The following is a 13,814-nucleotide window of genomic DNA, read 5'->3' on the forward strand; positions in this document are numbered from 1 at the left end:
GGCAGAATTATCTTAATAACTTTTGCCCTGACACTCAGAACTCAACAAAGCAATGAAAGCATACTTTAATTCAGGCTTGTCAAGGAGGATGCACCTGTAGTTTTCACCAAAATTGAAAAGAAAGGTATGATATTCCTGTATTAAAACCAGAGTTTTCACCATGTTTAAACTTGCCGGCACATTCATAGGCCTCATCAGGTAGGTAAAAAATATTGTTAATAGCTCAACAAGCATTTTTTAAATACGCTATAACATTTTGAGGCTTACAATAGTGGATTTTAATATAATGTTTTGCTACTCCAGTATCTAGTGTAGAGTGATATTCTAGTGATACTCCATTTATCTAGTGTAGACAACACTTATAATTCCACCATTAATTGGCCTTTGAGAAGGAATGGATGAGTTTTTCCCTACAACTGGGTGCATGTCACATTTCAACATTGTTCAGTCTTCCCCACTAGGCTAGTCTACTCTTTTGGGATCCCACCAGAAAATTTATCCATGTGCTGCAGCAACTTAGCTTTTTATTTAACTAACCCAGTCTGCTGATTGGTGCTGACTTCAGGCCCTGCTTTTGGCAGTGGTAGGCACACTAGAGAGATCCTGATGGGGACTTTTGTAGCATAGCTAATTCCAACAGACTTGCTGTCACTGCCCATCAGCTGATCAGCATTGTTTGCCAAGGAACATTTGGGTACAGAAATTAAGGCTCCTGATTGTTCGTCAGCAGCTGGGCTTCTACCTGCCCTAACTAGAAAGACTATAACACTGGCAATTTCTTGGGAATTTATTTAACTTTTAGGGCACCACTTGAAGTATGAAACCTTTCATGTGCTTTGCCATTGCTTATGAGGGCGAGCCTACTGGCCATTTCACTTCTCTTTCTCCTTGCTGTGAGGATGAGGTTGGAAGCTTCCGCTTCCATTGTTTATTTCACCCAAACTGTAAGCTGAGTTTATTCTTAACAATGGCCTGTTGAAACAAGATAGGTTTATAAACCATTGTTTTAAGTTGGCTTGTTTGAAACAACCATATTAATATTGCCCACATATTGCTCAGTTTGGACAAAACAACAACAACAAGCTGTGGTTGGTCAAAAACAGAAATAACCCAGTTTTCTGAAGGTGTTGAACTATATCTCTTCACTCCTGTTTTTAAAAGTGTTACTTGAAACTTGTTAGTTAATATACTTGCAGCGTGACCTACTTTCATAGTGTAGTCATGACCCAAGGACATTTTCACAACATTCCTCAACCTATACTGAATTGCTAATAGCATAGTGGTGAATGGAAGGCAATTATTTGTGTGGGATGGTTTTTGGGGGAGAGGGGTGGATCTGGAGAATATGCAGGGAAGTAGGAGGAAATATTTACATAAGTGATATTACAGAACACAAAAACAAATTGTGAGATAAGACAACCTTTTTTCAATCCCCCTGATATCTTTTTTGAGTATAGTAAAAATAATCTGCTTATAAATTTGTAATTAGAATTGAGGGGGTTTGTGAAATCTGTTTGACCACATACTAACTCATTTGCCTTCACGTTTTAAAACAACTGCAAATGTGAGCAATATTTTTAAATGGACATTTTCCTAATAATTCGTATTTCTTGAACTTACAGTTGTGCTGCAAATGTGGATGCCACTTGTGCTAAAATTCTGAAATGTAAGGGGGGAAGAGAAATTATATTTCAGAAATTTATTATTTTGAATCCAGACTTGTGCATTTTAGTAGCTGCAATTTGGTATTGTTGCAGCTCTTAGTTATCCCATTTGGCTGGAAAGCAGCAATCAGGATTTACCTGTTAAATAGGAATACTTCCTCCATATGATATTTGGATTAGTTACTCAATATTCCACCGAAGAAGAGACTTGTCTCAGAGTAAGAACATTAGATCAGAGTAACTGAGATGCGTGGCAGGAAAAGATTGGTGCCTGTGCCATAGCTGAGCCATATTTAATGCAGTACTGTTGAGACATTGCAACAGATGTCTAAATCTGTTTATAGATCTCATTTGTTCAAAGAAAACACTGCTTGTTACAGGGTTACAATTCTGCTATTTGCAGCCTGATCATAATGATTAGGATTTTTAGTCTACATGAATATGTTTTCCTGAAAATTTGTACAGCCATTCTGTTTATTTAAAACATATACTTGAGCTGTTTACAGCCATCTTTTTTGACCTTGTGATATCATTTACAGATTGGTTACAGCTGTCAGTCAGGGTTGAGGTGAACTCTGAAATGGGGCTTCAGAGACCAAATTTTAGGCACCACAAATCTACAGTGGTACCTCTAGTTACGAACTTAATTTGTTCCAGAGGTCCGTTCTTAACCTGAAACTGTTCTTAACTAGAGGCGTGCTTTCGCTAATGGGGCCTCTTGCTGCCGCTGCGCCGCAGGCACACGATTTCCATTCTCATCCTGGGGCAAACTTCTCAACTCGAGGTAACTCTTCCAGCTTAGCAGAGTTTGTAACCTGAAGCATTTGTAACCTAAGACATTTGTAACTTGAGGTACCACTGTATTTGGGATCAGACACCTGACTCTCCAGAGTTATTGCTGATGTGAAATGAATAAGTACTGTAATTTGCCTCCAGTTCCTGCCACAGTGTTCACACCAACCCCCACCACCACAACACACACTTTATAGAAGGGTATGGGTCAAGCATGTGTGGCAGTTGCCAAGGAGATGGGAACTATATTTCCCATTATTTCCAGCATACTAAGAGGCTAGCAAACATGCACTTTAAGAGTTTGAAGCTCAATCCTTGTTGCAGTATTCCTGGAAGTTCTCCTTGTTGTCTCCTCAGTAAGTTGTGGAGGTGTTCTGTTAAGTGAGTGGGGACTCAGAATCACAGTCTGCTTGAGAATGAATCTGGAGTTCAGGTTTTTCCAGACAACCATGCAGAAAATAGATCCATTTAATCTAGATGATATCTAGTTGCTGAACATTGAAACTATGGTGGTGTGGCTGAGGCAGAGCTTATCTCTTGTTAGATTCATACTGTGGGCTAATTTGGCATGGCAAATCTTACAACAGTAGAAATAAGTAATATGAACACAGACATGTGTTTTCCGGATTCCTCCCTACTCTGACTACCAGGGCTCTTCTTCCTGCCCCATGCTTCCAGGAGACCGGGAAGGAACTAGAATGCGCAGTATTTGGTAAAGCTTGTGTAGTGACCCAACACGAGTAGCAACTACATTCTTGTTCTAAGTGTAGGAGGGAGAAAGAATAAGTGCAGGAAGTTAGCTTTGAGGTATTTTCTCAGGTGTGAGAACACAGCAGGGGTTTGTGCCTTGCATGCTTTCTTCTACCAAAAAGAAGCTTAACTGGGAATTGGGTGTGTGTATGGGCTCCTAGAGGCATACATTCACCACAGGTGACATGGTGAATGCTTTCTTACCTGCATTGCTGCCAAATATAGGGACGTTGGGGAGGCATATGAAGTGGAGATGTGCACAGATGGAGCTGTTGTAGAAACCTATTTTCTGTAGCAGTGAAAAAAGGCAGTTCATGCACTGTAGATACAGATATCATATTTAAGAGTTGAAGGGCCTAGGCCTTTTTATGTTTTTATATTGTCAACTGCCCTGTGATCTTTGGATGAAGGGCAGTATAGAAATTTAAGAAATAGTAATAGTAATAGTTGTAGTAGTAGAATAAGCCTTATATAGACAGTTGAAAGAGGTACGTTGTAGATACACAAGTTTGAGATGCTCTTGATACAGCCATTGAATCATGGATGAGCCCACAGAATTTTTCCTGATGAGCAGTGTGTTGTATCATCTCAGATCCAGACTATGATATAATAAGAATTTTATTTGCTTTAAGTGTAGAATGTCGGCAGCCATAAGTTAAATAGATAGTCATCTTCTTGTACAGAAACTAAGATAAATAAATAATTCTCTTTCCACAGCAGGAACTCATTATACAATGACAAATGGAGGAAGCATTAACAGTACTACACATTTACTGGACCTCTTGGATGAGCCCATTCCTGGGGTTGGAACATACGATGACTTCCACACCATTGATTGGGTGCGAGAGAAGTGCAAGGACAGAGAAAGACACAGACGGGTAAAAACTCTAGGGCACTGCTTTTTAAAAAACAACAACAACAACAACAACTTTGCTTTTACATACTGTTTGATTAGGTTAATGGTTATTTATGTAAATGTATAGGAGAGGTGTCATCTGTAGTGTGTTGGTGCAAATTGAATTTTGAGTCACAGTAGTAGCTGACACTGGAATGATTCATTGCTGGATCATTTTAAATTTTTTTTTATTCTCTTGAGTGTTCTTCTGAGCATAAGAAGTAGGAACCCTTGCCTCCCTCTATATCAAGCTGTTGCTGGGGGCGGGGGACAACACAGTAGAAGCAGTGGGGTGGGGGGAATGAACAGGAAAGGTGGAATTTTGCTTAGGGGGTGAATGGCCTCAGCCTTGGAGCAAAAGGTCTAAGGACATCATTGGTAGCCAAAGGGTTTGACTTCTCCAACATCTGACAGCTGGCCACAGATTGACAACTTGAAAAAGCATTTTATAATTGGCATTAGAACATGACGAGGTTCAGGATCCTGTCCCACACAATTCAGAAAGGGGCCATAGCTCAGCAGCAGAACACAAACTTGTTGTATAATTTGTTAATCAAATAAAGATTTGTAATATACCAGGTAACATTTTGTTTCTACAGATCAATAGCAAGAAGAAAGAATCGGCCTGGGAGATGACAAAGAGTTTGTATGATGCATGGTCAGGATGGCTAGTTGTGACACTAACTGGATTAGCATCAGGTAGGGACAACTTGAAGGAGCTGTCTAGTTTTTGTAGAACCCCTGGTGAAATTTGTGATATTTACAGTGCAATCATATATATGTATACTTAGACATAAGTCTACATTGAGTTCAGCGGGGCTAACTTGCAGACAAGTGGGTATAGGAGTGCAGCTCTCACCTCTGATCATTATAATATTGGCAGTCTACAGTATGTGAGGCAACAATAAAGGTGAAAGCTATGATCAGTGCAGTAAGGCATGCAGTAAATTATAAATATGTCACTCTTCTACCCTAAGATGCTAGACCATTTTGTGTCTCTTCTCACTTCACTTAGATGAATGATTTTGACCTGCATCCTGTATTCTTTTTCTTATTTCTGCTGAATGTCCATTGACTTCCTGAGTGCAACATCAAAAATTGGAGTATTCTAGAGTATGAAACATTTGAAGATCTTGGTGTTCTTTGGTTGCCCTGCCAAGTTAAATATTAGCATACATGCAGGAAACAATGAAATTTTCCTTCCTTGTACAAAACAAGTCAAGCTGGTTATAAAGTTTTATTTTTTTAGAACTAAAAGACTGAGTAAAGAATGTTTTATTAAAGGTTTTGAGAATCATCCTCTTTAGATTATGGCCTGGTCCTTATGCAACACTCCCAATCCAACAAAATATGGATTGTTGGAGTATGAGCAAGCAATGAGCTTGAGTTCTTCCCCCACCCTGCTTCCCATACTTTCCCTTTCCATATGTTGAGCTTCAGAGGAGATGTCCTGGTTTCTTAAACCAGAGTTTCCTGTGATGTCAAAATGGGGAAACTACTTTTAAGTGCTGCTTACAAAGCAGTTGTAAAACTCTGCAGGGCTCCAAACCACTCAGATTTCTTTAGGAAACTGCAACTAATCCAAATGCGGCACCTAAATTGGTGACTGGGAGTAGCCGCCAGGACCATATAACACTGGTCCTAAAGGATCTTCACTGGCTCCCAGTACGTTTCCAAGCACAATTCAAAGTGTTGGTGCTGACCTTTAAAGCCCTAAGCTTCCTCTGCCTAGTATACTCGAAGGAGCATCTCCACCCCCATCTCTCAGTTCAGCTACTGAGGTCCTCCTCCGAGGGTCTTCTGCTGGTTCCCTCACTGTGAGAAGTGAAGTTACAGGGAACCAGGCAGAGGGCATTCTTGGTAGTGGCGCCCGCCCTGTGGAACACTCTCCCATCAGATGTCAAGGAAATAAACAACTATCTGACTTTTATAAGACCATAGCTGTCAACTTTTCCCTATTCTTGCGAGAAATCCTATTTGGAATAAGGGAATTTCCCTTAAAAAAAGGGAAACGTTGACAGCTATGTATAAGACAACTGAAGGCAGCCCTGTTTAGAGAAGTTTTTAAGGATTGATGTTTTTATTATGTTTTTAGATGTGTTGTAAGCTGCCCAGAGTGGCTGGGGAAACTCAGCCAGATGGGTCGGGTATAAATAACATTCTTATTATTTATTATTATTAAAGAAGAAATGTGATTAATATCCAACTCCCTAGACACTGTTAAGCATTTCAGGATGAGCTCCTGAGGGTTGTGCATGCCTATTTTGTCAAGATCAGGTTATCAGTGACTTTACCCTACAGATTTAATCTTGAAAAGTATGAAGAAAAAATATCCCCAAGTCAGTAATGTAAAACTCTATGGGACATTTCAAAATTAATGACACCATTTATGTTATGTTGGGGGACTCGGGTGGCGCTGTGGGTTAAAGCCTCAGCGCCTAGGGCTTGCCGATCGAAAGGTTGGCGGTTCGAATCCCCGCGGCGGGGTGCGCTCCCGTCGTTCGGTCCCAGCGCCTGCCAACCTAGCAGTTCGAAAGCACCCCCAGGTGCAAGTAGATAAATAGGGACCGCTTACTGGCGGGAAGGTAAACGGCGTTTCCGTGTGCTGTGCTGGCTCGCCAGATGCAGCTTGTCACGCTGGCCACGTGACCCGGAAGTGTCTGCGGACAAGCGCTGGCCCCCGGCCTATAGAGTGAGATGGGCGCACAACCCTAGAGTCTGTCAAGACTGGCCCGTATGAGCAGGGGTACCTTTACCTTTACCTTATGTTATGTTGGCATTCCGGGTAAAGTGATTGATTTTGTTGACATTAATCTTCCACATTTTGAAGAAGAGTAATCTCAGCTAGGCCTGTTTTTTAACACATTGAGTTTTTATTACATCCTGCGTGAATTGATGGTGATTTTGTCTACTTATGGGCTCTGAAAATGCTATGCCATCTCTCTCACTGAAATAGGTGCATTGGCTGGGTTGATAGATATTGCTGCAGACTGGATGACTGATTTAAAGGAAGGCATTTGTCTTAGTGCCCTGTGGTTCAATCATGAACAGTGTTGCTGGGCCTCAAATGAAACAACATTTGAAGAGCGAGACAAATGTCCTCTATGGAAAACATGGGCAGAACTAATAATTGGTCAAGCAGAGGCAAGTATAGCTCTTCAACTTTTCTTCACTGTCCTTTCTTCACTGACTTAACCTGTCTGTGAATGCCTGCAGATGGTATTTTATCCAACCTCAGCGCCTAGGACTTGCCGATCGCATGGTTGGCGGTTCGAATCCCCGCAGCAGGGTGCGCTCTCGTCGTTCGGTCCCAGCGCCTGCCAACCTAGCAGTTCGAAAGCACCCCTGGGTGCAAGTAGATAAATAGGGACCGCTTACCAGCGGGAAGGTAAACGGCGTTTCCGTGTGCTGTGCTGGCTCGCCAGATGCAGCTTGTCATGCTGGCCACGTGACCCGGAAGTGTCTGCGGACAGCGCTGGCTCCTGGCCTCTAGAGTGAGATGAGCGCACAACCCTAGAGTCTGTCAAGACTGGCCCATACGGGCAGGGGTACCTTTACCTTTTTAAAAATGATTTAATATATAACGAAAGATTAAGGAGAATCCTATGTTCAGAGAACATTTCAGTGCCTTGTGCACATGCTGATGGGTATGGAGAGTGGGAGTGGGGGATTTTTGGCATTTTTCAGAAATTCAGCAGCCCGAAACATGCATGCATGAGAATATTTCAATGAAATTACAAAACTGACTTATTGAAAGCTATAGGTGCAGAAACTCCTGACAGTATGAAAATATCCTAAATGTTTGGCTGCCATTTAACTGCTGCTGTTGCTGTTTTTTTTGCACAATCTGTTACATGTGTTTGACAAAGACCTTGTGCTTCAGAGTGAGCCCATAATGCAGGGGGAGGGAACCTGTGTCAACTTCCACCAGGAGCAGCCAGCCAGGACCACAAATGATGAGAGCTGCAGCCCAGCAAGTTTGGGGTGGGGTGGGGCACAGGTTCTCCACATCTGCTTTAATCACTTGTTGGCATTATGGGAGAAGAGTGCTGACATGTAGGCTCGTACTATAGCCAATGACCACCTCACCCTATCCTGTTTGCTGTACCGTAGTTGCTTTGCTTAAAAAGAAAAGACATTTTGTGTCAAAACTCACTGCAAATTAAGTTACTATGTGGTAGCTAACTCAAATTTGTTAACTGTCTGTTCTGTTTGCTTTCTTTCAGGGCCCAGGCTCCTACATTATGAACTACATCATGTATATTTTCTGGGCCTTGAGCTTTGCTTTCCTAGCCGTTTCTTTGGTGAAGGTGTTTGCACCTTATGCATGTGGCTCTGGGATTCCAGAGGTAGGCTTTCCATTACAATTATCCTTAAAAGTGTTTAAGGAAAGTTGGTAAAGAGAGAAATGCTGTCACATAGAACTTACTACCCTACATGTTTATAAATAATAATGTACAAAATAAAGTATTGGGACTCTGATTGTGGTTCAGGACTTAATTTGTGTATTTAAGGCTGCAATTCTATGACCCCCGGGAAGGGGTGTCAAAGGCCATAAGACACATTGGAGTTCCTTTTCGGATGTTGGAGATAGATCTGAAACAGAGTGGAAGAAATACGACGACCACTTATGACAGCTTATATTTTGCCTATGCCACCTATAACATTTATATTAGGTTATATAGCTGATACAGGTGGTTGAAATCTTAAACATCATAGCACAAAGTGAAATAGCCAAAACGGGGGGCGGGGGCGGAAATAAATCTAGGACTAGATATAGAAAAGAAGTTAAAAGAGCTGTGGAAATTAATTTTATTTTGTCAAACTTGCACACTTAATTATATTTTGAATGAATAAATTCCATGCAGAAAGTTTAATATAATATAAGCATCTGAATAATTTCTAGTGTATTTGTTGTAGTTGTGCAGGATCACAGACTAATATATTTCAGTCTTTTAAAAGACTTTTTTTAAAAAATGGATTTGAGAATTTAGAGTGGTTATTTTTGTTCCAGCAGCTGTGTAATTTAAGTTTTGAACAAGTTACGTTTTCTGAGATATGTGTTCAAAATTTTCATGAAAAGCCTAAATTATTATTTTAATGTCTATTTCTTTTCTCTTCTAGATCAAAACTATATTGAGTGGCTTCATCATTAGAGGATACCTGGGCAAGTGGACCTTGATGATAAAAACAATCACTTTAGTCTTGGCTGTAGCCTCAGGTTTGAGTTTAGGAAAAGAGGGTCCTCTAGTACATGTTGCCTGTTGCTGTGGAAATATCTTTTCCTACCTCTTTCCGAAGTATAGCACAAATGAAGCAAAAAAAAGGGAGGTGTGTCTTTCTTATAAAATTATACATTTATAATAATTCATTCTTATGAAAAGGAAGTAGTGAATAAACATGTTTATTAATCCAATTGCAGTTAAATAATTGCGGCTAAAATAATTGCTGTTTTTCTTAATTGAATAAAGTAGTAATCTACAGAGAATAAATGAGGTTAATTCTAGAAATACTGGTGTTTTGAAATTGTTCAGGGTCTTACCTCGTATAATTTTGCACTGCTCTCATATTTGTAATAAATTGGCAGTATGAACCCCAGGGCCCAGTGCTGTCTGCTGTTCTGCAGTGGCAAGAGCATAGGATTGGGCCCCAATGGCTGCCTCATCCCAATGGTGTAATCTGGTTCTAAGGAAAGGCCTGCATGTGGCACAAGGGGCTTTCATTGATGCAAAGAGGGTTCAGCAACCTATGGAATGTATACATTCCCTGTGTATGGCCCTGTGCCTTCAGTGCTGCTGGTATAAATTTGTTCTTGCAAAAGTGTGCAGCAAGGGGCCTTAAATAGATCCCCCCCCAAAAAAAAACCTGGAACACAATTTGACAACTATGCCACATTTTTTGGCGCATATATATCGTAACTATGTGAGTGCATAGGATCAGGCTCTCAGATTCCAGTGCCACAGTCTTCCCTTCCTCGGGAGCACATTCTTAAAAACACATTTGGTCAGATAATAGAGCTCTTCCTAAATTATATTCTCTGAATTATAGAATTGGTCTTGGGGAAAGCTCTAAGCTAGTCACACATGGCCAGTTGTGACTAGCTTAGAGAAAGCAACATCTTCCAATCTTAAGTTAAGAAGAAACCACATGATCCCAATCAGTTATGAAAGATGGTTTTTGCTGCTATGGTGTTTATATATGCCCAGTGTTTGTGAATAAGTCATAACAGCGAACTATTTACATTTGAGATTTTATTTCAAACAACCTAAAGCTATGTAATCCTTTTTACAGGTATTATCAGCTGCTTCAGCAGCGGGCGTATCAGTAGCCTTTGGTGCCCCCATTGGTGGAGTCCTTTTCAGCCTAGAAGAAGTATGTATAAAAATCTCTGAAAAAAATGTGTATTCCGTTATTACTGTAATCATACATGACCCACTCAAACTCAGTCTCTCTACGTACATAACAATGCAGGTCTAAGCTTAGCACAGTTTCACTCAATGTGTACTCATTGCAGGACTATTTGGTGGTAAATGAGAGATAAATTTAACTTTGTAGTACAACCCTTGCAAATAAGGTGACCAGAAGTTACTACTAGGCAACAAAAGATACTACTAGATTCACTGCCTAAACCTGATGTTAGCCATTTATGGCATGTCCACAAAAAGAAAGAATAACCTTTCTGATTTATAAAATTTCCTTTGCCTAGTCACCTGAGCCAAATTCTACTTGTCAAAGAGTACTAGGCAAGTAGCTATTTATTGCTGTTATTCCTAAACAGCTAGAAGCTCCTCAGAAATTCTCTGCATGTAATGTTTCCATTCTTCCTGTCTTCACTGAAGCTCTACTCATTGCTGGCAGTGCTTGGTGTGAACTTGATAGCGCATTCCAGATACGCCAAAGTGGTGCAGACATGCATGGGTTGACGGAATCCAGCTCATGATGTAGCAGCTATGTAGTTTTTCATGCACCTTAGCGTCCAGTTCAGTCTTATCTTTACTGTGACACCACTAAGCTGTTTTCGGCAACTTTGGTAATATGGGCTGCTTTGTGGACAGTTCTTGGGCTTGCCATACAGTTAAGCAATAGTGAAACTGCTTCAGTCAGGCTTATCCTGTATCTGCCATATTTGTCTGTAGAAATTGGTGCAGAATCTGTGCATGACTAACCCATTATCCTGACTGCTAAAACATTGCTCTAGTTTAAAATATTTTAATGTCAGTCATTTCAATGCTTGAAGTGATGTCTATGTTATTACAAAGCATAAAGTAGCATTCAACATTAGCTGCTGATGTTGATAATAAACAGTTTCCCTTACCTGTTATAAGCTTAGTGAAATGAGCAGATTTGCACAATAGATCCATTTGTATTATTTATTCTCTTTTTGTCTCTTGTAGGTCAGTTATTATTTTCCACTGAAAACTTTGTGGAGATCTTTTTTTGCTGCTTTGGTGGCTGCATTTGTGTTGAGATCAATCAATCCTTTTGGTAACAGTCGCCTAGTTCTTTTCTATGTTGAATACCATACTCCATGGTACCTGTTTGAACTGTTGCCATTCATTCTTCTGGGGGTATTTGGTGGGCTGTGGGGAGCATTTTTCATCCGTGCAAACATCGCTTGGTGCCGTCGACGCAAATCAACAAAATTTGGAAAATATCCAGTTCTGGAGGTCATTATTGTAGCAGCAATAACCGCTGTCATTGCTTTTCCAAATCCATACACCAGAGTCAACACCAGTGAGCTTATTAAAGAACTCTTCACAGACTGTGGCCCCTTGGAATCTTCCTCCCTTTGTGATTACAGAAATGACATGAATGTCAGTAAAATAGTAGATGATATTCCTGATCGTCCAGCAGGCACAGGAGTGTATTCAGCTATATGGCAGCTGTGTTTAGCCCTTATATTTAAGATTATAATGACAGTCTTCACCTTCGGTATCAAGGTAAGATATAACAAGCAATATTTCTCTGCCCATTGCCCTTTTTGTTTTCATGTTCAAATCTTGAGCTCTCTCTTTCTAACACTCCAATCCTATACACACCTGACAGTAAGTCCCCACTGAACTCAATAGGATTTACTTCTGAGTAGACAAGCATAGGATTGTGCTGTTAATATATATATGTTGCTGTTTAGTCGTTTAGTTGTGTCCGACTCTTCGTGACCCCATGGACCAGAGCATGCCAGGCACTCCTATCTTCCACTGCCTCCCGCAGTTTGGTCAGACTCATGTTTGTGGCTTCGAGAACACTGTCCAAACACCTCGTCCTCTGTAGTCCCCTTCTCCTTGTGCCCTCAATCTTTCCCAACATCAGGGTCTTTTCCAGGGAGTCTTCTCTTCTCATGAGGTGGCCAAAGTATTGGAGCCTCAGCTTCATGATCTGTCCTTCCAGTGAGCACTCAGGGCTGATTTCCTTAAGAATGGATGCGTTTGATCTTCTTGCATTCCATGGGACTCTCAAGAGTCTCCTCCAGCACCATAATTCAAAAGCATCAATTCTTCGGCGATCAGCCTTCTTTATGGTCCAGCTCTCACTTCCATACATCACTACTGGGAAAACCATGGCTTTAACTATATGGACCTTTGTTGGCAAGGTGATGTCTCTGCTTTTTAAGATGCTGTCTAGGTTTGCCATCGCCTTTCTCCCAAGGAGCAGGCGTCTTTTAATTTCGTGACTGCTGTCACCAATATATATATAGGTAGATACAATTTAGAAGGAAAGAGCACTATATAAATAAAGTTTCATTAAAGATTGGGTTTCTATTCCTTTCCCCCCTATTCTTAGCTGGTACATTATTGAGAAAGCCTATCTTAATGTATTGCATGTGCCTTTTAGTAAGATAGGCAGCAAAGTTTAATTTCGTATGAAGGACAAATGATATCTTGTTCAGTGAGGAATACAAACATGTTGAAATTTGAAATTGGAGATTCCAGATAAGGAAGACAAACACTGATGTGTTCTCTTGCACAATTGTGTGGGAAGGGAAGGCCTATTTTCAGAAGCTAAGTTCTTTATTGCTTATACCGGTAAATGTTGAACTCCAGCAAGAATGGTTGTTGATGTTCAGAAGACATTGCACATATCTTCCATGTTTGCATTAGTTCGTTCATTGGCTAATAAGATTAAAACTAAATACAGTATATTCCAGGTTTTGGAAGGCCTAGTTAGATGCATGGACAAGCATTGCGCTAAAGTCAAATTACAGTATGCTATAGGGTTCATGTACTATTTTGGATTGTAGGCTGCATCATCTAGAAGGAAACCAGATTTAGATGTGTGTGCTGGTTTCTAGGAACTTGAAAAAATAAACAAGCAGTGCAGACTTGGTGTAATGTTAGATATGACTTTAAGAATATTTCGAATGCAGGGGGTTTTTTTGTCTTTGAAACAATTGGCTATTCAGTAGAAAGATTGTTGCCAGCTGTGGCAGCCTCCGTGGGAAAGTATGCTGCAGTAATGCACTGGCTCTGAAATACTGCAGTGAAAAGAGGAACTGGGGCAGGGGGTGAGGAGGAGGTTAACATACTGGAGCACTGACTGTCCCCATGTTGGGGATGGGAAGAGAATCTGTGTAATTAAGGAAGTCGATTTTGACAGCTTTTCCCACCAAGAGCTAACGATGATGCTAACGATGATGCTACAGTCTGCTAAAGGTGTCTGCATGGCTACAGAGAGCTGTATTGTATCTATTGGGTTGTGCTTCCTGAAAATGGCAT

The 13,814-nt window shown here is 40.7% G+C and overlaps 1 protein-coding gene across 9 annotated transcripts in view; it reads left to right on the plus strand.

Annotated features, from left to right (window-relative positions):
- CLCN3 (chloride voltage-gated channel 3) overlaps window positions 1-13,814 on the plus strand; it is a 43,480-nt gene that overhangs the window by 16,643 nt on the left and 13,023 nt on the right. For 5 of the 9 annotated variants that reach the window (XM_028743196.2, XM_028743203.2, XM_028743197.2 and 2 more), the window contains 7 exons: window positions 3,924-4,084; window positions 4,701-4,800; window positions 7,058-7,245; window positions 8,328-8,450; window positions 9,226-9,432; window positions 10,393-10,473; window positions 11,496-12,041. In XM_028743196.2, coding sequence (XP_028599029.1) covers window positions 3,924-4,084; window positions 4,701-4,800; window positions 7,058-7,245; window positions 8,328-8,450; window positions 9,226-9,432; window positions 10,393-10,473; window positions 11,496-12,041 — 1,406 coding nt within the window. The remainder of the gene's footprint in view (window positions 1-3,923; window positions 4,085-4,700; window positions 4,801-7,057; window positions 7,246-8,327; window positions 8,451-9,225; window positions 9,433-10,392; window positions 10,474-11,495; window positions 12,042-13,814) is intronic. The other 4 variants (XM_028743198.2, XM_028743204.2, XM_028743201.2 and 1 more) reach the window with 1 other exon arrangement.

The sequence above is a fragment of the Podarcis muralis genome, chromosome 9 (assembly GCF_964188315.1).
Source record: "Podarcis muralis chromosome 9, rPodMur119.hap1.1, whole genome shotgun sequence".
NCBI classification, from domain to species: Eukaryota; Metazoa; Chordata; class Lepidosauria; order Squamata; family Lacertidae; genus Podarcis; species Podarcis muralis.